We start from the raw sequence: 26984 nt of genomic DNA, 5'->3' as shown, positions 1-26984 counted from the left end.
CAGGCACTCACAATAACAACAAGTAAGCAACAACAAAAGTAAGCAACCAACCTAACAAAAAAAGAAACTACTACAACTGTCTGTGGAAACTTGGCTACTTGGCACCAGTTGAATTTATACCTAGAAGTAGAACTGTGATGCTCTGCTACAACTGCTTCATTAAATCTTGTGCTGTTAGTCCTCAATTAGAAGCATGAAATTGCAACCCTTAGCAGATTTGCTGACCATATATGGAGAGATTCTGTACATCACTCTGAGTACTTTAAGTTTGTGCTCTTAAAGAACGTATGCAGTTCACCTGATAGACCGCCTGTATGTTTGAGTGGGAAAAAAAAAAATAGAAAGGGTTTGCTGATCTTTCTCTCTGATGGCATATCTGCCTGTGTCTCTGTTCAATGAGTGGGGTAAAGCTCCCTTTATGTTTTCTCTAATGTTTCTTATATACTTACCAGCAGGTTTTTACAGTCTGCTGCCTGCCTCTCAGATTAAAAGAACGCTAGCATATTTTAACAGTTTCCCTGGATCCAGATAGTCTTTAATTAAAAGGGAATTAATGTTTTGGAGTGCAACCAAAACATAGAAAGTACTGAAAGCAGAGAACAAGCTTGAACCATTTTGGCTTTCAGCTGCAAAGGGCAAGTAAATAAGTAAAACTGTCTGCAGCAAACAAGTAGTGGCTTGTTGATATGCAAGGGTATTTCTTTAGTATTTTTGCATTTCAGGGGTGTACTATGCAATCTGAATCTACTCCAGTTTTTATGAGAGTAGAATGTGTTTGTCAGGACCATTCAGAACCCCACATTTTGGTAACTGCTGAACTTGTTTTAGGTTTGTATTGATCAACTGTTAAGGTGGCAAGGTAGGTTGCACTTGACAAGATTAAGCTTATTTACCAAGGGTTTAATTAAAAGAATCAAGTCTGCAAACGACAGCTTTTGTTGAGAAAAACAACCTGTGGTTGTCCTTTTTCCTCTGTAGTAGTTTGGCTGTGGAGGGTTGAGTAATGGTTATGGAGTAAAGCACTGAAATTGCAAGTGGATGAGACTAGCTGAAGTTCTAAAATGAAGTCAGATTTATTGAGCTATTGTTTCAGATAGTTCAGGGAGATAAATGGTTTATTAATTAATTTTAAATAACAAAAGATGGATACCTTCAGTTCCTGGCAAAGAATTTTGAACAACAGTAACTGAGTCAGCTGCACTCTTTCACAATAATGCAGTGATTTTTGTGGATGAAGAAAAATGTATGTTTAATATTATTTATATTAATGTACCGTGAATGTATGGCTAATATTATTTTTGTTTATTTTACTCTTGTATTTTTACTTAGTTTATTATTATTATCATACTATTTGCTGAATGCCTTCTGTCTCTTTCTACGTATAGGTGGTACATGCCAGAGCCCTGCTCTTCCAGCCCTAGTGCGTCCTCCTGCTCCACCTTTGCAGCCATCGCTGGATATTAAACCATTTCTCCCATTTCCTCTGGACACTGCAGCAGCAGTCAATCTCTTCCCCAACTTCAATGCAGTAAGTACAGTCCTAACAGTTAATGTCCACTTCAGTGAGCCATGGTTTCCATAGAAGGCTCAAAAGGGCACAAAGTGGAGTTTTATGTACTCAGTTAAACCTGGAATATTCTCTCCCAGCACTGAGGGCCAAATAGCTCTTCCAGATACACTGGTAGACCATAAATTAGAGCCTTACTGAGTGTTAGCCAGAAATAATGTAGAAGGAAAAAATGATATGATCCCAAGTGACATGCAGTAAACTTGCAGGCTATATCCAGTCCCAGGCCTTGTGTTTCCCACTCTATTTTAAGATGTGCAGTTTCTCTAACACACACTTTGCTGTAAGTGTAAAATTCTGAGTGACTCTACATTCCATTTCCAACACATTTCCCAAGAAACACCCAAAATTTGCACATCAGGAGAGCAAAATTTACTTTTTTATAAAAGATAAAACTGATGAGGCAATTCAAGCATGCTTAGAACAGCATTAGCTGGTATAGTATAAGCTATTTAATTGGCATGCAATCTAGTGTATTTATTTTCAGATTAGAATATGTGATTTTTGCACCCTTTACGTTAATGCAAAGTTAGATTATTAATCATGAATTTCTAAACTTAGTTGTGCTGGCTGTGAATGTACATAGATTGCTCTGAAAGTCATGCCTCCTATTTATTTCCATGTAAACTATAACAGATACAGAGAGCACAATAACACTCTTTGATAGAGCAAATTCTCAGCTACAAAACAATATCTTTCAGCATAGTTACTGCCATTAGCCTATTAGTGTATATGAGCTGAATGAGGCACTTTTCATTTCATGGTGTGACAGCTGTGCATGACCACCTACAAAATAGCTTGTCTTTTGCTTCACTGTCACCACTACTGGTATGCAATACCCACTGCTTCACTGTCCTCACATCCACTGTTTGATCACCATAAGCATTCACCAAATGTCAGTGAATGCCAATGGGTGCTGCTTTTTCCACATGGAAAAATTCAGTTTCATATCTCTTCATAAACGCTTCCACATCAGATGTCATTCTGTCAGACTGCTCCTCTGCTGCTATCTGTCACATGGCAAAAAAAAAAAAAAAAAAGGGAATATTGGTGGAAAGGTTCAACCTTTACTGCCATGCCACCCACGTCTGCCTCTGATGATGTGGGCCAACATAATAGAATAAGAGGCATTACATTTGGAGAAGCTCTTGGCAAAATCTGGTTGTTACTTCAGTCTAAACCATTCTTACATTCAACACACCCATCCTAAAAATAAATTGTGCTGTTCCAGTGATTTGCCATTTCTACTTCTTATCAAGTTTGATATTCTACTATTGGTACCTTGGGGAAGAAGGTGGATAGAGTGTAATGTGTTTTGATGTTGTTTAGAAATAGGAAGGTATAAACTGTCTCCTGTCAAAACCCTATTATACTTGAAAGTCATCTTAGAAGTATCTCTTTAGGTATAAGTGCTGTATTTAGACTTCAGAGGCTCCTCATCTCTTAAATTTTTTAGTAACCTGAGCCTAAGTTTCAAGGATAAGACTAGCAGCCCTTTTTAACAATGTTCTGAAGTGCATTCCCATGCAAAGCACTGCTTCCTGTGCTGTGTGGCCATCTGCCAAATTCACCTTTGTTGAGTGTGTCGGTCCCGAGTGTGAGGATGCTGTCATCTGAGCTTCTGTCATCTGCTCAGATTCTTTGCCTTGCAGTGTGACCTTTGCCTTCTCATCATGTGTGCTGACATGCAGCATCATCCTCTGTGTTCCCATCTTCCTGCTGAACTGTACATTATTGAATGCTGCTATGTTTAGCTCATATGCCAGAGCTGGTTAATGGCATCCTCAAAACATGTAGGCTAGTTAAGAAGTTCTGCATATTTCCAGAAATTCTTTCCAGGCTGACGAATCTTTGGGGATGCATCAGCTGCTGCTGGGCATTATCAGTCTGAGGAGAAGGTAACCCATAGGCCATACTAGACTTTAAACAAAATGCCTGACAATGTCTTTAAGTATCTGAGTGTGAGACAGAATACTGTTTAACCAAAAAGTGATCTGCCCTAAACAGTTGTAGCTGTTAATACTATTCTGTATTCCTTGACTTTACAGCTAAGTGGAGAAACTTCTGTATATTTTTTGGCTAAATCAGATCAAGCAGGTTGTCAGTAAATGACCAGAATTCCAGAAACCTGAACTGGATGTTCTCTCTCATGTTGTGGATAAATGAGCTTTAGCCTTGATTTGAAACATCAAGGCTAAAGATAGTGTGTTAGGAAATTGATTTCCTCTTTACCTTTCTGTATTTGCATGTAAACTGATCTATTTGGCAGCATGCCTGGGCTATTTCCCAAGAAACTAGAATGAATTCCAGAGTTAGGGCTATTTACAGACCAAACACACTTTTCAACAACTTTCTCTTTAGAAGAGCACTGATCAAAGAGAAACCATAGTAAAAATGCAGTCACATTTCAGAGAAAGGAAGTTGTCCCTAGTTGTGGCAATCCTCACTCAACAGGCACCTGGGCTAATCAGCCTAAGTTTCTTTGAAAAAGATAACACAGAAAGACAATTTCTCCATTTATTCAAGTATTCAAGTACAAAAATGTACAGAATGCATCCACCCTGTGTGTCTACATTTGGATGAGGGAAGTAAACTCTGAAAGTTCCCATTCATTGCTGCAAACTATGAGGGGCTGGCTCAGCTGCATCTACATTGGGTTTGTTGAATCTGGTATTAAGTGACAGGCCATAAGATATTCGCATGTGATAAATTCCACTCTGAAATTATATGACAGAAGTGCTGACATTGTATGTCTACAGAGAAATGTTCCTATTTATCAAGTGTTTATACTAGCTTCTAATTATATCTGAGGACAACGGTTAAAAGACTTTGAACTGGAAGCAGATATTAGGAGAGGTGAAAGCATTGGAATTTGCTTACTCAATTTTTCATACCAATGGAGATTCTCTTAGGCATATATGCAAGACCTAGTACAAAGAAATACTTACCTTAAGTGCATCACCAAAAATAATGTGTTGAGTGTCATACCATTTTTCACTCTGGTTCAGTTTATTACAAATATAAGGTTATTTACTTTTTTTACTAATGACTTTCAGTCCAGAGCAAGTTCAGTTTTTGTTGCCTGTCTCTGAGGAAAACATTCAGCAGTGATTGCTGTGAGGGCAAAAGCTTTCATCTAGACCAAGAATAGAGGCTTTGCATGGGCTTTGCAAAACTGTCCAAATAACGTCTCTGGGCACTGAGGAAATCGGAAAGTAAAAAGTGAATAACTTGAGAAATGCAGTGATAACCTGTGAAGTCTGAACCATTCAGTTTCATGAGGGATGTTATCTGTTAATACGGGAAAGCTTAAAGCAAGCATGCTCATTAACAATCTGGTTAGCTGAATATTTGTAGATATTGCATTCTTAATTGTGAAGCAAATGGTTACCCTTAAGTTCTATGTGAAAAGAAATTTTAACAACAGAGCTGTTTAAATTGAAAACAGCAAGCTGTTGTGCAGACCCTGAAGAATCACAAGTTCATTGCAAGTTTATCTGATATAAAAAGATGAATTAAGTGTATGAGATGTAAATAGATACATTTATGAATGAAAGAATCTGACTAAAAACAATGTTTATGTTGCTTTCTAAGATGTGTTCTGAAGGTCAGAGGACTAGAAAATTATTTTCCTATTCTGACAAATGTTGGAGATCATCTAGCAAGTATTCAGTTTAATTCTAACTTTTCAATTGCAGAGAGAGAAATTTTAAGTCCTTGTGTTTATTTGAACCAGTTCTTAGAGATATTAAGCTTTTGCAATTATACCGAATGTGTATTTGTGTGTGTGTGAATGTATGTGTGGTGTTCTTGCTTGTGAGTCAAAGGTTGGCTGCAAAAAATTCACAAAGCATCAAAGTCTAGAAGCTAATTAAGTTGCAGGAAAACACTAATATGAGTAGCTGGACTAAGAGAAAATATTTAATCCTACTAAATGCTAGTATCAGTTCTGGCTAACTTACATTCCTGCTGAAAAAATAATCCACTCACTAAAATCTCAATTGTAGCTCTTAGTCTCCAGAGTCCATCATTCTCAAAGCACAGATGCATCATCAAATAGGTTTTACTTAAGCTATTAAGCTCTCAGAATTATATATTTCAGCACCTTGACAGACAGAATTTATGGTTTACAAATCCAGGATGTTACCAGCTGGAAAACCTGGCAGTGCATTGGTCTCCTTACTTGTTTATCCTTTGAAGGATATGCTAACCATTTTCTTGGAAAAAATCTAGAAATATTATGTCATGCATAGTAGATTATAATGACAGCAAGATCTGTAGTGGAAGAGGACAATATTGTAGAATATCTGAGTAAATGCTTGTAAGTAGAAATAGAGATATTGCTTGAAAAGCTCCATCCAAACTCCAGAATAAGGCACGATCTCCTCGTTTTGCCAGTGGAAAGTTTACAAAGCAGCATCCTTAGGACAGAAACATGGTTGCATTCTTGACTATCAGCTTGTGACTTGGAAGAGCAGTAGTAGTGCCTGAATTCTACTAAATATTGGTTGGAAAGTAATTGTTACTGCACAGACATGTTTTTCCATCTATGGGAATCCTTGTTCATTCCCCTGATTTTTCTTGATGTTTTTAACCACCAGTCTCAGGTGCAATACTCCATGTGTCACTTTTCTCTGATAGAGCATTGCCATATGGGAAAGGAGGAGACAATAGTGGATGTTGACCCCAGATTGGTGCTCCTAAGGTAGTGCAGCTTGGATTTAGGACGACAAGGTATTTCTCAGCTTGCTTCCTGAAAACCAGCTTGTGAAACATCCTAGCAGCTTCCAGGGCAGCGCAAAGGCTGAGCTCTCTATTTTTGTAGAGGTGATGCTTGTATTTGTAGGTATCAGTAGGGAGCAATTATGGCTGGCTTGTTTCACTGGGAGCCAATTTTCTACAGGCTCTGGTCTTGGTGTCAGGCTGTTCCTATCCTGCTGTTAACTGCTGTTACCTCATATGGAGCAGAGGTCCCCAGTTTTTTGGAAATGCAGTTTTGTCCTCTTATGACCAGACCACTGATAGAAGTGGACAATATAGGAAACCTGCTTACTGGCATTTATTTCTGGGAAGAAGTATGCCAGGAAAAGTGGATGAAACCTGTCAAAAATCTTCCAGGAACTGTTTTTGAGATCTTTCCCTAAGGCTCTTACCCTGTGTAGGATTTTATCTAGAAGAAAGATATGTTCTACAGAGCTGACAAGCCAATTTTCTGGATAATCTGAATAAGATGTAGCTTCTGATACTGAGGAATGGAGAAATCTGAAATATGTTATATTTTTTTTGAAAAATGTACCAGTGTGAAATTTATAACACACACGTCCCACTCTTTAAATCCTTATGTAGATACACTAAAGTTTTCTAACATAACTGGAGGAACTTATTGACACAGTTTTTTTCCTAATACTTTAATAATTTCCAGTGGTGCTTTTTCAGCATATAAAATCCTTTAAAGTTCAGTAGTGACAGCATGCTGTCAGAATGCAGTGTTTCCAGAAAGGAATAATCAGGGGACAATGCAGTGGACTTGGTTTCATGTGAGTCAAAATGAAATATTGTCTCTGTAGAAAAACTTGGCATTAAAAATACAGTCTGTGCTGCTGATGAATTTAATGTTATTTCAGTGAAAAGGACCTTTACCAGGTGGAGAACTGTACTGCACCAAGTTGTTAATTTGTCAGACAAATAGAGGGAATTATTGCTTCAGGGGATATTCTTTGCATGGCTGCTCATTTACAGGTGTCAACAAACAAGTTTTTTGGCTTGGTCTTATCCTTTCCATAGCACTGCAATTGATCTGTAAGGTAGCTGTAGTTTTCTTTATATCTCAATTTCTGCTTAGTCAAATCTTTTTCAAAATATTAGGTTGATTGTAAAAACAGTGTTTGGGTTCAGGAATTCTCTATTACAGTAACACTCCCATAATTGGCCAGGCTATTTAATTAAGAATTCTGCAGGGGAAGAAGAATGCGCCAACACAATAAATTCTGGCAATTCAAAGTTTTTCTCTGGTGCTTGCAAAACAGGAATGAATCAATGTCAGTATGAAATATTGAGTTATTTGAATTAGCTAGATTTATTTACTGTACTTTTAAATCCTTAGCCTATGCCCTGAAATTAAAGTTCTGATTCTCTGATGTAGAGGAAATGTGGGAAACATGGTGAAATTAAGATCCTTTTTTTTTTTTTTTTTTTTTTTTTTTTTTTTTTTTTTTTTTTTCAGTTTTGAGTCAATTTAGGGTACTTCCAGATTTCCAGGAGTACCCTATCTTTCTGTTCCTCTGTACAGTCTATACTCTGTGTGATAGACAGGGAACAGAGCTCATATTCTGGCTTTGCATAAATGAGTGTTCCTGCAGCCCTCAGGTAGTGGTTGCCTGTGTTTGCATGCCTGTGATTTCCCACTGCAGAGTGGCTGGAAAATCATGTCTCAGCTACCTAGCAGTGTGATTCCTCTTAGTTTCTTTGGACTTGATGCATGGGTAATGAGCATCCTACTAAATTTAAACCTGAGACTAAAACTAATCATACTTCTTTTGCAATTTTTTTGAGATATTTATGGCTTCTTCTTGCAACTACCATTTGGGACTCCTGCAGCTTTCAACCAAGGCATCAACAAAGATATTGTTCTCTTTTTCTTAGGGTTATCTTACATTTTAGAAGCAGTCCTGACACTGCTTTTCAGATTGCTTGCATTTCTTCACATCTTATTTGAACAGCTTTAGGATTATGTTCCAGTTAGAGAATTAGCAGCTTCCTATGATTATGATGAGCAGCTGCCACCTGTTACCACACAGACAAAAACAACATTGAGAGCTTACAGGAGTTTGCTCATGGGTATAAATGGCTAGATACTATTTAAAAAAATCCATTAATTTTTTTATTTTTATTTAAATTGAATTTTTATCAAGTGTGCTCCAACTTTCTGTGATTGCTTTCAGTGGAAATCCAGGTTTCTAGGATGTGCATTCTCCTGGGAAAGCAAATTTTAAGATTACCTTAAAACAACCTGGGTTTTATGTAACCTCCCCTTGCTGAAAATTATTGTACCTTTATTGAAATTCATCTCTGTAACTGTAATGTGGACATAAATCATCTGACCATAGGTGTTTCTGGATTGCTGTCCAGTTTTTGTGTCAACCAGCCATCTGTGCCTCCGGTAAATCTATTAGCTTATCCAGTTTATTTACGTCCAGCATGCTAGTATCACCTGTGTTTGGCCCTCTGGTGTTGTCTCACCTGGCATTTAGCTATGTGGCTGCATTCAAGACTTGGTGTCTCAAGGTTAGTGGTCATCTGACAATTGCCACCTGAAGATTGTATTTGTTTTCATCTCCACTCTACTGATGTAGATAGGGTGTTCCTCATTGCACTGGTTGAGCATGTAACACACGTGCATACACCTTATGTTTCTTCAAGATTTTGCTAGTAGTGCATTACTTTCCAGTAACTCAACACCTTATGGCTGAAGAACGTATGTTCATGCTACTTCTTTTTGCCATTTGAGAATGGGTGGACTTTTAACTTAATTCTCAATTCCAGAATTGAAATATCACAAGTTGGAAGGGACCCACAACTAATCATTGAGTCCAACTTTTGGCTCCACACAGGACCATCCAAAACCCAAACCTCACATCTGACAGTGCCATCCAAACACTCTTTGAACTCCAGTAGCCTGACACAACCACCATGGAAAAGGTCTTAGGGAAAACACCTGTGACCATACTGTATCCAAACACTTCATACAGGATGTTAAGGAGTGCCAGCTCGAAGACTTTTCATGAGTATTGCTGTAGGCTTGTAATGATCAGGATAAAGGGCTGTGTACTCCCCTATTTACTATTCCACAATTACTAAATATGACATTTCTGTTTCATTTCTATTTGTTGTTGTTTGTTTTGTTCTGTTTTTGTGTGTTTTTATTTATTTACAAAGCAGTTTCTTGTTATTGTTAAAACAATCAAGAAGATCTAAATATCTCACATACTTTTTTATTTAAATTATGATTAGTAATATGAAGGAATAGACTTGTTTATCTTATCCATTGCACATTTGCTAGAGGGAACTGCACAGTAGGCTGACGGATAACTTTTTGTCAGTAAGTCATGCTATCCAAGACAAAGGCAATGGCAAAACCTTTACTCAGGATTAAGAGTCCCTAAGGCTTTTCCTTTGCATCAAAATATTCTTATAAAGGAAATTACATGAAATGATCTTTAAATTTGCCAAGTCTTGATGAGTAGAATTACTTAAAACTAAATTTTATGAAGCATTTTGTATACTATTTAAAATAATGTTGAACTGTTGATGTTTACACCACTTGTTTTAATTGCATTTAGATGGAAAAGATCAGTGATCATTTGATTCTGCAAATAATCTGAAACATTAATAAATTATATAATAAGTATAATTCATAAAATCTACAGATTAAATATGGATGATTGTTATGCTGTTTTTAAAAAGTTGCAATTAATGTGAAAAGGGATTACTTGGAGACATTATTAGATTACTGCAGTCTGAGGAGGACCAAGGGTGATAACATTTTAAACAATTATTACTACTGATAGACATTTGCTAAGACTTAAAATAAAACATGTATCTTTCCTGCCTTAGAGATGTTTGTGTAGCTAACGTTGAAACCCAGCTGAAAAAGTATTTACAGATTTTAAGTTTTTATTGTTTGAGCAACCTGCAGTTTCTTTCTCTTAGAACTTTCAAAGATATGTTGAAAAAAGGATGAGCTTGCAAAACGGGTAAATTAACATGCTGTAAGCATTCCTAAGCACAAATACCTCATTAACTGCATATTCATAGCATGCAATAACATTTCTGCTGTTATTCAAGAATTTGTCCTAGAACATACCTACTTTTATCCTTTATGATAATTAAAATCTTTGAGGCTCTCTCCCACTCTTAGTCACTAGGCTAGTAAATGGCACATGCCAAATGACACATTCATCTATCTGGAGTCATGACACATTCTCTGATGGAGTATTTCTGTAATGTTTATGTTTTGTTTTGCCTAAATTATTTTATATCGCCCCCCCCCTCCCTTTTTTTTTTTTTTTTTTTTTTTCTTTTTTCTTGGAAAGAAAGAAAATCTCAGAATGTTTTGTGTTGGACCTGTGTTGTAGAATTGGAATATAGCACACCAAATCCTAATGCAACTATTGGTTTTTTTCTGACATCTTTCCTTTGGCTGTACAGAATACTTATAGTAATTCTGTGTAAACATCCGCATAGATTAATTTAGTGATCAAAATAATTCATAAATAATTGTTCAGAAACCCATATCTCTCAAAAAGGCATTGGTTGTCTTTGTACATTGTACATTGTTTTCCATCACATAGGTAAGTATCAGATTTTTGCGATTTAAAAGAATATAAATTAATGGATTTGTGTCATATTTTATCAAATGTTAAATGTTTTTTGATGTCATGAGTAAGTTTTGGATGACATATTACACATTATTTTCAATCACAAAGAGTTAGAATGTCAAAATAAATTATTTAAATAAATTCTAAAACAGTTGTGTTTAGAGTGGACTGTAAAAGCTATATTAATGACTCACAAAAGTAGTCTATAACTGAATTAAAGTTGTGGATAAGATAAAGATGTATAGGAAGGAGACATTGGAAATTACAGCTGGAAGTAGTGTAAAGCCTGCCAAAGAGCTGATCAGAAGCAGTTTCTTTCACTAGTTTGCTACTGTGAAATTTCTAGGATGTTTCAATGGCAGAGACAGTGATCCTAATAAATAGAGGTCATGGCAAGAACTTTTGCAGTTGAACAAAATAATTCTGTGAATGAAATATTTGAAGAAAATTTTATAAAGGTCAGACACAGAGCTAGCTGTTCCTTGGACATTTGTTGAGAAGCCAGAAAAGACATAAACCTTCAGCCTTAATTTCCTTTTCTTCTACGCAGATTTCACCAAGCTTATCATTAGTCCATCATGTTCATTTGGTATTAATGTCATGGTTTTGTAATTTTTGCGTACTGCCCCCCTTGATATGGATATAGATTGATCTAGATAACTCCTTGACAATTAAAAATAAAAATTGAGTCATGTCCACCATACAAAGATATCAATTTGGTATTTTGAAAATAGAAAAAGATAATTATCAGTTTGGTTTTTTTTTGTTGTTGCTGTTGTTGTTGTTGTTGTTCTTTAACTAATTAGATAAGTAGTTGATCTGACTGATTCATGAATAAACCTTTGGTTTCAACATGTAAAACTGCTATTGATATCTGAGGATGATTCAGTGAGTTAACAAAAGAGAGGATGAGTCCAAAGTATTGTCTTTCCCTTTATCCTCTATCTGACAACTTCAGGAAGAACAGAATAATTGAGAATGCCCATACCTACACTTTCCAGACTCTGCCTCTAGAGGGGTGTATTTTAAGAAGTTCTTGAGCCAAATGTGTTGTCTTGGCATTTGATAGCCCCCCATGAGGTAACATGCTGAAGTAGGTTGAATCAGCAGGAAAGTTTGTTAATTTTAACTTTGAATGAGGTGACTTGAGTTTCCTCATTCACTTCTCCATATGGTGCCTAGTATACTCAGAGAGAGACAGAGAAATTTCCTTGGGCAACCTGAATAAGAGATAGGAGTATGTGAACTATGGCTTGCTATAAACAGTAAAAGTCTAAGAGTGATTTATATATAGTGCTTTTCTTGTGGGAGCTGGAAGTGGATGAAGTCCATCACTTTACTCTTATTTTGTTTAAAATTTACTGATTTGCTAATGGATCCAACCCCATTACGTTATTGGTGTTGCTAGGACTCAGATGACAAATATTAATCATAGGGATGATGCCTAAGTTAATTATAGCAGTGCACTCCTAAGCAGCACTATTAGGTCTGGGAAGCAGTAAAAGCTGTTGTTGGAGTTAGGAAGTAACATGAGAGAGCAATGTCTAGGAGAGGAGCAACCGTGCACAGACAACTGTGTGAAAGGATTGGAAAATGTAATATGTACTCTTTTGGATATGGAAGAGAGTTGGGAGGAAGAACAGAAGGTTTCCAAGGGGACTTAGAAACTATTTCAGAACTTCTGTTTGAAAGATGCATTTGCCACATACATATTGACTCACTAAGTGGGGAAACTGCAAAACAACTTGAAGTTTCCAGTTTTGACTTAGAGTCCTTATGTCTTTATTTCTGACAGGAACTACTCCTTTACGTTCCTGTTTTTTGCAGGAAGTTAGTATCTCATGATACTTTTTGTAGCAAAATTATTATCTCAATATCCATTATATATATTTTTAATTTACTGGATCTGTACTTGTTTGAAACGTAATTTTATTTTTTATTCGAAATTTGAAAGAGGAGAGAGAAATTACCTTGGTACTTAATGGAAATGTCTCAAACTAAACTAATCCAGCATGAAATTAGTGAGTCTGTACTTCTGAAATCAGAGAGAAAATCCTTCTCTAAGAACAGATATTTAAAATGACATAGTTTCACAGCTGTTTACTGTCTGTTCCTCAGTAAGGATTCACTGATTATGAGGAATTATCCTTAAATTTCCATGCATATTTTTGGTCTTCAGTGCCTTTTATTTCTTTTAAGCAGAGCAAGAAATGGAGGCAAAGTCTAACTCAACCAATGCAGAGAGTATGCATGTATCCTCTGTTATGTCATAAAAAAAATCCTGTCCCTTCAAATAGGCTTTTTCTAGAATGCTGGCATCTATTTCAAATGGCCCTAATTTCACAAAACAAAACAAAAAAACAAAACAAAACAAAAAAAATTGCTAGGATCCCAATGTTCAGTAGACTGGGAAAAGCTATATTTCATTTAGAATTATGTCCTTTAGCTGTTTCTTCACAAACCAGTGTAATTTTTTCAAAAATCTTTCAGTTTCTTTGTTAGAAGCTTCTGTGATACAGCATCAATTTGGCACTTAAATTGATGCTGACCCTGAAAGTAAGTAATTATCTCTGGGATCTGTTATGTTTAGTGTCACTTGAGCAGCTCAGGTGAAAGTACAAACAAGCAAATTTCTATGACTGATAGTATTTGTATTACTTTTCAATGTAAAGAAGTAAGAGAATGCAGTACCAATTTTGCTAAAATTTTTCTTTTTTTTTTTTTTTAATTTTTTTGTTTGTTTAATGAGAAAGCAACATAATCTTAACCAACTCTGAACCTGAGAATACATAATACGGTGTGTAAAATGCATTAGGATTCTTATCCTTGTTTGTTCATTCGTTGGATTTGATTAGTATCTCTGCTTTGTACTAACTGGACCTAGAATAGAGTCCTGTAGGATTTTATCTACATTTTTTAAAACAGCATTTCTATGGAATGGAAAGCATCAGGAGAAAGGTTGTGATGAACAACTTGAACTTTAGTAATTAAACATCTCAAAAATTTGTTAGACACAAGATTAATCAGTAATACACACACACACATAAAAAAAAACAAAACAAAAAACTACTTTGCACTGCAATAAATATGTCTTAGTGTGCAACATCTCTTAAATATGAGGAGGATTACCAATCATCTGCTTTGGTCTTTAGGTATCATTAGAAAAAAATTAAGTCTTCAACCTTCTCAGAGATTTAATATGATTATGTAACCAGCAGATTTTTAAGCAGCTACTGCTGGCAGTAAGTATACACTGCTCCAGAATTCAAAGCCATGCTAGAAAATAATTGCCTTAGTAGGTTTTTATCACATGATAGTATCAAAAGTCATTGATTTTGCTTAATTTTTCCAGTCTATTTGTAGTACAGAATGCAAAAGAGACCCCAAATTTTAAGGTTTTGTTGTTGTTGTTCTTTTGTTTGTTGTTGTTCTTGTTTTCAATTATTTATTTATTTATTTTCTGAGAAAGAACATTTTTGCTTATAGAGGTGATTCTTAAATGGCTTGGCAATCTTATTGGATAAAAATTACCCATCTTACAGATAGTAATATCCAGGTAGTTTTTGAACAAGGAAGTCCTGTATGGCGACAGGAGATTGTGAGTGACAGTGGAAGCTTGGGGATTTAATATGAATACTGTTCAAAGACAGCACAAAACTCAAGATTATAAACAAGCCATTCATATATTTTTGGGGTTGGGTTTTTGTTGATGTTTTTTGCTTTTGTTTGTTTGTTTTCTGTCCTCATGGTATCTGAGTTGTAATTAGCTTTTTTTTTTTTTATATGTATTTCTTCCTCAAACTGGTAATACAAAAGCACGAAGAACAAAATAATATCTGTCTGTTCAAGTTCGTCTGATGATCTTAAACCTCAAATGTTCTGGTTTAAATAAGTTTTTTAAGACGCAACCTTGGGACTTAGTTTAGTTCAATTTACTTATCCATCATAATTTTACATATGAGATGTCAATTCTGAGTAACATAAATTTGGTCTTAATGTCCACCTATTTTATTACTAAGTAATTATCACAAGCGCTTTATTTGTATCTGCCCATTAAAACAGTTGCTACCTGAAGCTTAATTTTAGATTTGTCCATTTTAATTTTAAATATTTTTCTTAAAACATATTTTTAAAGTACCGGAGAAAAACAGAACATGAAATAGTTGTCCTAGTTTTTGTGAAACTAACGTACCCGTCTGATTCAATGGCAGTGGTTACCATTCTTAGTGAGGTCTCAAGGTGTTTTTCAGAGATTTTTTATGAAGTTTTTACTCTTGCAATACTTCATTGTTGACAGTAATTGTTCACAATGTGTGTACTGCCAGAAAGCAATAACATGAATAAGTGATTGTGAATGGATTGTGAAGGATATTTTTCTCTGCTAAGACAGGGATTATGAAAGTCCATTAAAGAGGCAAGATCAGATTTTTGAGTTAAATATCCGGTTGCAACTCAATATACCCATTTTGAAAATTCACAGTTCATGTATTTAATACCAACTGAAATGGTCTCACAAACATAAATTGATGATTATTTTTGGCAGTCTTGAAATCCCAAGCAGTGGAATACAGTTGACACTTGAAAGGGAGGGAATGCCATCCAGAGAGACACAGACAGGCTTGAGCAGTGGGCCCATGAAAACCTCATGAGGTTCAGCAAAGCTCACCCCCACTACCAGTACAAACTGGGAGATGAGAGGATTGAGCACAGCCCTGCTGACAAGGACTTGGGGGTACTGATGAATAGCAAGCTGGACATAAGCCAGCAAGGTGGCCTTGCAGCCCAGAAAGACAATGATATCCTGGACTGTATCCAAAGAAATGTGGCTAGCAGGTTGAGGGAGGTTATGTCACCCCTCTACACTGGTGAGACCTCACTTGGAGTACTGTATCTGGATGTGGAATCCTCAGTATGGGAGAGACACAGACCTGTTGGAGAACATTTAAACTAGGGCCACAAAAATGATCCAGGGTACAGAACACCTCTCCTATGAGGACAGTGTCATGGTTTTGCAATTTTGTAATTTTGCTATCAGTATTCCACATCATAACATCATGTTAAGCATAGATAATTTTGACGAATCTGCTGCTCACAAAAGAAGACTGAATGTCCCAGAGAACATCATGGTCAGTCATATGACAAGGACTCTATATAATCTCACTTCAGTGCTGGACTCGCTCTCTTGGACCTTGCCAGCCAGGGGGGAGCTGTGTGGGAGCGTTCCAGCCTTTTCGCCTAGAGTTACAGGAGGCCTCTCGGTTTCGGGACTCACTCTCTCCTATTTTACTTGATTCGTTAGCCTTAATTCCAATTATATTGTATTATATTGTGTTATTCTGTATTCCGATATAGTATTTAGTAAATAAGTGTGCCTCCTTAGATTGTTGCCGCTGTATTTATTTTCCTTTTCCCTTTTTCCCTTTTCCTTTTTGGAATAGCGGCCCTGCAGGCCGTCTATACCCCTGTCATGGGTGCAGGTAGATTTTAGGTTAACCCATGACAGACAGGCTGAGAGAGCTGAAAGTGCTGTTAAGCCTGGAGAAGAGAAAGTTCCAGGGAGACTTGTAGGGGATTTTCTAAATTCTGGTTGTAAGAAAGATGTGGACAGATTCTTTAGCAGGGTCTTTTGTGATGGGACGAGGGAAAACAATTTCAACCTTGCAGAGGAGAAATTTAGGCTAGATGTAAGGAACAGTTCCTTCATAGTGAGGGTGGTGAGGCACTCAAATAGGTTGCCTAGAAATGTGGAGGAAGCCCTGTCACTGGAGGCATTAAAGTTCAGGCTGGAGGGAGGCTTAGAGCACCTTGATCTGGCTGTTGATGTCCATGCTCATTGCAAGGGGTTGGTCTATATGAACTTTAAAGATGCTTTCCAGCATCAGGATTCAGTGCTTCTATTATCAAAATCCTTTGTTAAAAAGGGAAGACAGCTGCATATTCTTTGCTGTTCAGAGCCCTGTGTTCAGACAGTATATCAAAAAACACAATTATTTGCCATCACTTGAATGAGCGCTGCACAGCACTGCCCTTCCCATGGCCTGATTTCAGCTGACATGGCATTAATAGCACACTGACAGTTTGGTTGCTGTTGAGCAATGGGAGCGTGCCTGAGGCTGCTCCATGGGGAAGAGCCACTGCCTTTAAATCACAAGGAGGGGGGTGGGCTGCATACAGGCTGTGGGTTGGACATGCCTGCAGTAACCTCTTAGATTGTAATTGCAAACAGGTTATTTACCAGATCTGTTTCTGTTTGTCATTGTTTAGTTTTCAGTTGAGTTCTACACTTGGAGCAGATGAATGCAGTGTACTCATGACTCTTTTGGCATGGACAACTTTAGCAGTTTGGCAGAAATCCGTTAATTCAGCAAAATGAGTCTCTGCTAGTTCTGCAGATTGTTCATCCCCATCAGTTAATCACAATTCTCAGGGCCTAGTCAAGTTTTCCCTGATTTTAGGAAAGTAATTTCTCCATTGTAATGTTCCAGTCTACTTGCCATTTTTGTAATAGAGTGATAGTGTGTTCATTCCCTTAAGGTTTTGTTTGCCTACTTTGGTTTCTGTTCTGAAAATAAACAAATATTCACAGAAAGTTTAGAAATGTAATGTGCCTGGAGAGTCCTACAAGTAACAAAGCATAACAGACATCTGCACTATCAGAATGCCTTATGCTTAGATAATATGTGCTTTTAAGTTACAAACTTTTATCACATTGTTCCCAAACATTAGAAAAAAAAAAAAAAAAAAAAAAAAAAAAAGTGTTAATTATGGACTTACCTATAATGACTGCTTGTTACCAACACTACATTTCTGTATTCATTATTATGCTGAAGGTAAAAGTATACTTCATTCCGTAAGACATTTGGTTTTTTGCTTCATCCAGACAGAAATATTTATGGGGAGATAAATTTATTTATGATTACGAACGATTTATGGCTCAGATTTAATCTGTTTCTGTGAATTACAATGGTTTGGCTCTAGATAAACACTCAAAATTATCGGATCAAAGTTAAAAATCAAACGTAACACAAAACAAAACAGAAAACACCAACAACCAGACAGCTCTTTGATGCAAAATTTTATCTGAGATGCTTTACTGCATCAACTTCCTATTCTTTCTAGTAAAATTGAGTAACTATCCTATTTATCTACACATTTTATGTTATGTCTTCCTCAGAAACATGTGGTTCTAGCTATTGAGCTTTTCTTAACTTATTATTCAAGTATGATTTTTGATGCCATCACTTTGTCCCTGTTCATTGCAGGGGAGTTGGACTAGATGACCTTAAAAGGTCATGACCCTTCCAACTCCAAGGATTCTATGATTCTAGGACTTTCTACTGGCTCCTCCTTAGGTAGGTGATTAATTAAAGGAAGTGTTTTGATTACATTCAGCTTTCTAATCAATCTTAAGTGATTTAAACAAAGAATGCAATTGAATATATTTGATTTGTGAAGACAAATGTCCTAATCAAACTGCATATTAGACCTCAAATTGTCATTTGCATAAGGATTTAAAAGGTGAGTTAGTAGATTCCCCTAAACTTAGTAGTAGATAAAACAGCAAAAACGCTGCTACATATTTCCCTCACTATTGTCTGGAAAGAAAATAATGAAAGTGTTGTGGTGCAGAGTAAGGAAAATAGATGTTGGAATAAATCACAGGATTTATTTATTTATTTATTTATTTTTTTCATGAAATTAGATATTCAATCATTAAATAGATATATTGCTCTAATAATAATGCCATTTAAAAGATCAGTATTGAAAATTATGATATTTGAATATGTTAGTGGGATCTGAGATATTTAATTTAAGGCCATTCCAATATATAAGAGGACCATAAAAAAAACAAATCTGGCTTTTGATTTCCTTACCTCTACATGCTTAACAATTCAATCTTTTTTCATAGTAAGCTGCTCAACCTCCAGTGTGTGAGGATACAAGCAAGTCTTTTCTTGCAGAAACTGAAGTTAGTTGTATTGGACGATACATATCTGACTTAAATTGATTTCTAAATCAAAATGCCCAGTGTTAAGCAACCATTTATCTCTTTCCCAAGTTAAAGCAGAAGGATTCATAGCCACAGAATGCATCCTATTCCATCTGAGATCCTGAGCTGTGATTACATTAACCAACTTCATGAGTGGTTATCTCTCATAACTATAGCAGAAGCCTGGATGACTAGTTTAGGTATCTAAACTATAGAATCATAGAATAGTAGAATGGCTTGGGTTGGAAGGGAACCTAAGGATCATCAAGTTCCAACCGCCCTGCCACAGGCAGGGCCAATAACATCCAGATCTGGTACTAGACCAGAGTTCCCAGGGCCCCATCCACCTTCAGAAACAAAGCATCCACAGCCTCTCTGGGCAGCTTGTTCCAGCATCTCACCATTCTCTCTGTAAAGAATTTCCCCTGATATATAGTCACTATGCTGTCTTAAAATGCTTTATCTGAAGTAGCCAGTTGATACAGGATATTCCAATTGGATATCAGGAATGATTTTTTTCCACAGTTAATGTTGTCATACAATATACTAGTTTGCCCAAGGAAGCTGTGGACGCTCCATCAAAGATATCTTGGTTTCACCTGAGATTATGTTAATAGAACAGCAATGTTTTGGTTGTTAATGAATGATGAGTGCACATCTGGAGACAACATCTGGCCTGAATTAAGTAAGGGAGTTATTCCTTACCATGTAACCTCATGCGGAAGGCTTTAAAGCTGTGGGGTGTTGGACAAGGAATGATTTTTCTTTTACTTTTTTCCATTCACTTCCCTTCCAATTTTTCCAGAACACAGAAATCAAGTAGAAAGAGTAAAGGATGAGATTAGTACTGGGAAAAGGAATATAAAACATAGTGATATGGTAAGGCAAATATCTTGTTAAGACATGCTTTCGCTAAAATGGTGGTCGTTACATTACTGCAGTTTTACTCTAGAGAGACTTAAAATCATTTTCAGTGCTTATAATTTTGGTGGATCTCTGAGTATAAATGAATGTGGGAGGATAGGGAATAAGGGTAAAGCAAGATACTTAGTACAGCCTAAACTATGAGAGATCATGCTGCCTCTCGTCCAAATGACGACTCTCAGATAAAGATATGAGCCTGAGGATGAGGATCTAGACACACGGACTAGATTTTGTTCAGATGACCACTTTGGATGTATGTGGGATTTAACGTTGGAGCTTCTACAAAATATTTTGGTATCTGTCTGATACCAAAACAGAACAAAAGAGGTAAAGACCAACATTCAGAAATTGGTGATTTTAATTTAACTGTGATATTGTTCCCTACTGGATATTTCCAAATTGACTTTCCATCAAGAGAAGAGCACTTTTTAATATGTGACATTTTATTTTAACATAAATTAAGAACTACTAATTTCCAAATGTTTTGTGATTTAAAAACAAAAGATGCTAATACTGCTTATAAATAGCAGTTTAGATTTCACGCACTTGCTTGAGCAAAACAAAAGCTGCTTGAGTGCTTCAGTTAGTGAGGTGTTCAGTTTGAAAATTCACACAGTGAGGAAGAAGCTCACAATTAGTGCTCAGGTTTGATCTGCATTCCACTTGCCGAAACATCTGCTGTGAGAATATGTGTTCTTTTGACATGTTATGAAATAAAATGTCTTTGATTAACTTTTATCTGCAGTTTAATTACGCTGCTATTGAAACTCAGGACGTTATATATACGTGTTTGCCCATGCCTTCTTATTGTTTTTTTTCAGGATGTGATATTCTGAGCAGGCAGTTCTAGTATGATGGTATTATCTCCTCTTTCTTACCATGTTGATATTGGTCCAGTCCTGTTAGTTGTTTTTGTACCTAGCACCGGGTAATTTAAAGACTGATGTACAGGGCAGGAATCCACTGCAATGGACAATGTATAGATTCTCCATTTTCAGATACCCATACACACAGAGCGTTTAAATTTACTATGATGTGGGTTTGGCCTACTATATAAATTCAGTAAGTAAACTGTTTTCAGTGCTTTGATAGATCTGCAGTTTAGATATTTACTCTTAATTCTTTGTTCTAAGTACAATGACTGCTAGAAATTTACAAAGGACTACAGGAAAATCACATGATTTTTCTATTTTCTTCTGCAAAAAGAAAGGAATATACTGCTCTGTGCTGATCTGAGAAACCAACTCATTTCAAACAAGAGTAGATCCTAGCTTCTGAACAACTCAGGTTGGTTTTATTTAATGATTTTATTCTGTAGCATCCCGTATACCTCAAGTGTATTTTGATGGATTAATAGAGACACAAAGTTTCTCATATTCAGGTTCCACCAAAGATGGGTGACAGATTGACTTTAATTTTTCTGAACTGTGTAGTATATGCTTATTGCAGATTTACTCTTGGCAGCAGTCTTGGCAGAATGTGAAACATTCTTTTCAGTGTTTCACAAAAATGAAGTTAAGCATCAAGTCAGATGTTTCAGTTAAGTGTGAGGTCAGACTCTCAAATGTAACACTCATTATAAGCTAATTATCTCCATTGTTCTGAGGCAGTGAATTTTCTTACATAGTTTGGGGATGACATAATGATTTGGATATATAAACTCTCTTTGAGTCATTTCCAAGTAGTAATATTGTATGTAACTAGGTTTTGATTGCTGCATTTTTAGTTTTAAAAGATCAGCAGAATTTTTAACTCACAGCATATTTGTGAGTACTCTTGTGGGAGTAGGAGTGGACACTAAAGTAGGGTATGATAACATTTGACTGTAAAAATTTGTTTTAGTCTATATTGGTTATAACAGTACTTTACCTCTGCATCAGTTGTAGCTTCTTAGTATTGCTGTTGTAAAAAAGATAATTTTAACTTAGTTCTATTTTGAGGTGATACTTTGATCAAACTTTATTTTGCCTTTAAACTACCACTATGCATCCACTTTATCATACTATTCATTGAGGTAAGGATCTCATCTTTGTGAGATCTAATGGCCAAATACACTGACAGTTCATAGGGAACATGGGTTAGAAAATAAACCTATCAGAATACAAAAGGCTGGTGACTTCATGCTCTTAACTCAGTTGAAGATTTTTGCTTGGATTTTTGTAGAAATTTTTGGTATAGCAATAATACAGTAGCACCATCAAATTAAGTTTGATCTGTTGTCACTTATATGTGTTTATTTATCAGCTGTACTCTGTAAGGAAAAGTTTCTTCATCAGTTTCTGTCAGTGGACACCTGGAGGTGTTTTCTGAAGATGTGGTGTAACAGCAGCAGCAAAAATGAGATTCACTGCATTCAGGCAATTCTCATCCACTTGGAGAAAAGTGAGGTGTTTGTCTTCTTGGAGATGTACTTATGGAGGTGGTGGGGGTACCTAACTTTGTTCCTAGTCAGTGAGTAACAACAGTAGGTGTTACAGTAGGACAGTGGTAAACTGTCAAAAAGTGGGGTCTTATCTGCTATGAAACTGCTTTTTAAGAGAATAGGGAGAGAGATAACAGGCATACTTTGTCTATGTGTAACCACATGAATGTCAGTGGGTGCCATTTTTTCCATATGGAGGAATTCAGTTCCTCACCTTTGCTTCACATGCATGACAGCGTTTTGTCAGACTACCCCTCTGCTGCCATCTGTTGCATTGCAACAAAATGTAAAGGAATATTGGTGGGAAGATTCAATCTCTATTGTCATACCACCAACATCTGCCTCTGAATGGAATGAAAATATCCTACATATCTTTCAGTGTTTGCTGCATTTCAGTTGAATCCATTCTGGCAGGGTTTATCTTTTATCATGTCCAACTCCCTCAGAAAAAAAAGAAATTATGTAAGTTCTCTTTGTCCTCCTGAAGCAGTAAATTCTCTAAGTCTGTTGTAGTTTTTGGTAGTTGGTTTGCAGTCTCTTCCTTCTTTTCTCTTCAGGCTTAACATTGATTTCTAAAAAACTTCTGCTGTGCTACTGCTTAAAATTATATAGTCCAGAAATAATGCTGTATGCGATCTTATATGGGGGGAGAGAGGTCATGATGGAGTGACAAAGGAAGGAAATCCTATTGACAATACAGTGTTATTAGAATTTCATTTTAGTGCTATCAGAACAAGTAAGCATTCTTGCCAATTCAAAACATATCTTCGTAGCAATACGATTAATTTTACAGGGGGTCAGGGGCTTTTTGTTCCCTCTGTGGTAAATTATGCTAAGTCTTTGTGAGTTAATTAAAAATCTTATCTGTTAATTATCTTCAGTGTGTGCAAAATAGCTGTTCATGTAAGTTAGGATTTTCATATATTCTTTTATTGTTGGCATTTTACTGGCTGTCTGAAAAATGTGTTTCTATACTAAATTTTTATTTACAACTTTAATTGGAAGGTAATAAATGGCAATTAGTGTCAACTGTCATTTCTATTAGAAAGAAAATTCATTGTGACTGATGTAGGAAATAAGTATGAAATATAGGGAATGCCTTATTATTTAATGAATCTCATATAAACATCAGCAATGGCATTATTACCATTTTTGGTAGTAATATATTATTTGGTAGATATATACCATTTTTGGGCAGGAACTGGGGAGATTAAAATCATTCTCGTTCTTTGTTTTCTTGGGATAATACTGTTATCAGTGATCCAAAGCTGGTCTTAAATGGGCTTTTAGTTTAGAATGATTAACATTTTTTCTTCTGATGCTATAAGTAAACCTAAATATTTTGATATTGTTTCTGAACAACTAGCTTCTATTGCCTTTATTGAGAGGAGTATTTTTCAGATGCAACAATCACTCTTTGATTTTGATTCATGCCACAGATTGCATATTTGTGTGTCTGCTTCTGCTTTTTCTCTCTCCTCCAAAAGAAATGAGGCACATAACTTGTCCAGAAAAGGGCTGTTATTATGTTCACTCTCAGATTTATTCTCTACTGTTAGTTCATGGCTTGTGAAGTTATTCTGCACAGGTTTACAGGCAAGAAGATAAGGGGAATTTTATAGGGGGCCTTAAATAATAGTTCACCTTTATTCATGTCATAAAGTCAAAAATGAAAGAGAGACAAATTAAGATTGTGGTGAAGACTGACAGGAATACTTTTATGCAGCAAGTGCAGGTATTGTATGTGTAAAATTAGTAATCAAGCTGGGAGTTGTATGTTAGAAGTGTTACATTATCTACAAAGATAACACACTGTTCATTTTTCTTAGTATGTAATTTAACTATTGGGATTTTATTGCTTCCTCTTCTTGATCCCTCCACTGTTAGCCAAAGTCAACATTTCCTACAAAAGTTCATCCTTGGTAGTAATAATTTGCTGTCATATAAAATAAATGACATAACATAAAAGATTTTACTTAGTGCAGTGCCAGTTGGTCCTTTCTTGTTCTCTGTTGAAAAGAACACAACATATTGCCTATTACAGCTGCACAGCTACTCTGTGACCATAGTGCATGTTGCAAGTTTTAATGTTATTACTTCTCTGTGCATTTTTTCCCCATAAATTACTCTTTACAGAAGAATGTTAATTAGTAACTGATAGATATAAAGATTGCCAGGGACAGCCCATTAATTCCATTTACCTTAATGGCACTTAGATTTTAGCTTGCAGTACAGCTGTATTCAGACTGGATTATAAATGTAATTTTTTGCTTCATTAACTACCCTGATTAATCTTAGACAGCAAAAGTATAATTTTAGAAACAGGACTCACGACGTGCCACTGTAAAGTTGCAGCTTTGATCTTGTATATTTACATTGTTGTGAACAACACAGGTTTTGAAAATTTTGACAGGAGAACAATTTTACTTCCTTTCCTAATAATTAACTTCTGTCTTGCACTAGTCATTTCTGATTTCTGTATGTATTTGTTATTGTTGGTTTTGTGTGTATTTTTTTTCTTTGTCTTACTCGTTTTTTTTTAATTGCCTTTCGTCCTATGTTTTACTGTGACTGGTGGAATTACTGGATATTTACATAGTTGCTGACCATTATTAGCAAAATATTCATTTTTCTCAAAGAGTCTTAAGGAAATAATAAATAGGCTGTGTCTGATTTCTATGGAGGATCCAGAGATTAGAAACTTATTGCCTGAAGATTGTGATATTAATTTAACAGATATCATGAATGCACTCATTAATTTATTATAAGCAATTGCACTTGTTTCGGACCAAATAAGAATACAAATTCAGATACCAGCCTCATCCAGGAGCAGGTTTGATGACATACATGTCTTCCAGACAGCAGCATGGAAGTGACATTTTCTAGCTGAATTCATTTTTAACAGTTGAGAAATGTGACCTGCCTGATAACATAAAAGGTCTTGCGAGGTGGACTTTTCTGACTTGTTTTACTTTGTTTTTGGTCAGAGAAAGATAATGAAACCCTTCATTATGTGTCTTTAGAGGCAGTATTGTTTTATCAGTGTATAAGCAATGTTACAAATCCTCACCTTTAGAACTGCATAATGCTACTCGAGGAGTTAGAATTCCAGTTGTGGTTAACAATAAGAAAGACAAGAAGTGATAGGAAAAAAGAACAAAAAGAGAACATTTGCACTGGTGGTAATCATTCATCTGAGTGGATAACTAAAAGCAGGTACTTGAGAGGTGGTGTTTCAGAAGTGCCATTTGTAAGCACTGAATGGCTACGATGCTGAAGAATTGTTCTCAAGAACCTATGGCAAAGTTCCTAGGTTTTCAGGATGAGCCTCTACCATGTGCTGTGAGTATCCTTTGTGGCTCCTCATGTGGAGTGTGAATGGAACATTTTTTGATGGAAAGAACAAAAAGAAGATCTTCCAAATGATTAATTCAAATTGATGATTGCACAGATGCCTCTTTTTAAGAAGAAGGATTTCTCTTCTGCAGAAGGATCTGAGCAGATACAAGTATATTTTACTGTAACAAACTACACATTGTTTTTAATTTTGTATTTGAGTCTCTGGACTTCCTTTTTCTTCAGGTTTGGGCACAATCATTGCAGAGGCAATCAGCTTCAAAAATTACAAGGTGATTACAATAAATACGGGTTTTTCAGTAGTGTCTAAAGATGCTGCAACGATTATAAAAAGATACAGGAAAAGTAGAAGGCTAGAAGTTTGGAACATTGAAGGCTGTAGCTGCTCCTGAGGGAAATATGTTTTTCAGTTATACTATTCCATGCAAGAACGTTTTGTGCCCGCAGCTGCTCCTAAGAACTGCCAAGTGAAAGCTTCCCTCCCATTAGGTGAGACTGCAATTCAGTACAAGAACCAAGAGCCTCATGATGCATAGAGATGACTTTGCTAAGGGTGCTGCTCTAATCTGAGAAAACAAGATGAGTGGTAGTGTTGGGTTTAGATCCACATTCAGGCACAGACCACTGTGGTGACCTTGTTCCATTGCTTGCTCTCAGTTCCTGTAGGAAAGAGAAGGATAGTATTCCTTGGCCTTTTAAGTGTGCCACAAAGATCCTGGTCACCGATGATTAATCTTGGCAAATAAGTGTGTACGGTAATGTAAGTATTAAGTTCTGGATATAATTTTGAAACTGAGGTCCAGCTGAGATCTAGGTTTGAGCTCATTCTATGTGTGTTGAGATAAACAGGAATAAGTGCTAGTGGATAGGGTTCGTTGCTAGTAGTATTTCACTATAAAGCTAAAAGAGCAGGAGAAAAGATTATTTTTTTCATTGATGATGTTGTTTGTATAACTGTAGTTAATTCAGTGGGTAGAAAATAAAAACAACCTCAGTGCTAAGAGAGCCCTGCAGATATAAGGCAGATAGAAACAAACCCTTTGGGGTTTGTACTGGTCTTTTAGTTTCTTCCTTTTTATTCTTTATTTTTCCCTGTAATATGTTAGTTCCTACCATCTTGTCAGGATCTTACTTATTCTGTATTGTGGATATCTGTGGTGTACAGCTTTTAACATAAAAGCAAGAACAAACCATCTATAGGCATAAAATTATACATTATAAAATGAATCCTTCAAAATAATGAGAACTTGGATCATTATAATGGATTTATAATGGATTTTCTTTTCTGAAAAGATATACTAGCAGTGGAGATGCATATTAAATGCTTGACTTTCAGGAAACAACTAG

At 36.0% G+C, this 26984-nt stretch overlaps 1 protein-coding gene across 3 annotated transcripts in view; it reads left to right on the top strand.

Annotated features, from left to right (window-relative positions):
• The window catches only part of ZNF385D (zinc finger protein 385D), a 372690-nt gene that overhangs the window by 251719 nt on the left and 93987 nt on the right, over positions 1 to 26984 (top strand). For all 3 annotated transcript variants that reach the window (XM_072328232.1, XM_072328231.1, XM_072328233.1), the window contains one exon: positions 1386 to 1528. In XM_072328232.1, coding sequence (XP_072184333.1) covers positions 1386 to 1528 — 143 coding nt within the window. The remainder of the gene's footprint in view (positions 1 to 1385; positions 1529 to 26984) is intronic.

Source organism: Excalfactoria chinensis, chromosome 2 (genome assembly GCF_039878825.1).
Source record: "Excalfactoria chinensis isolate bCotChi1 chromosome 2, bCotChi1.hap2, whole genome shotgun sequence".
Taxonomy (NCBI): Eukaryota; Metazoa; Chordata; class Aves; order Galliformes; family Phasianidae; genus Excalfactoria; species Excalfactoria chinensis.
The sequence above is the reverse complement of the archived record's forward strand: the minus strand, read 5'-3'. Positions and strand labels throughout refer to the sequence as shown.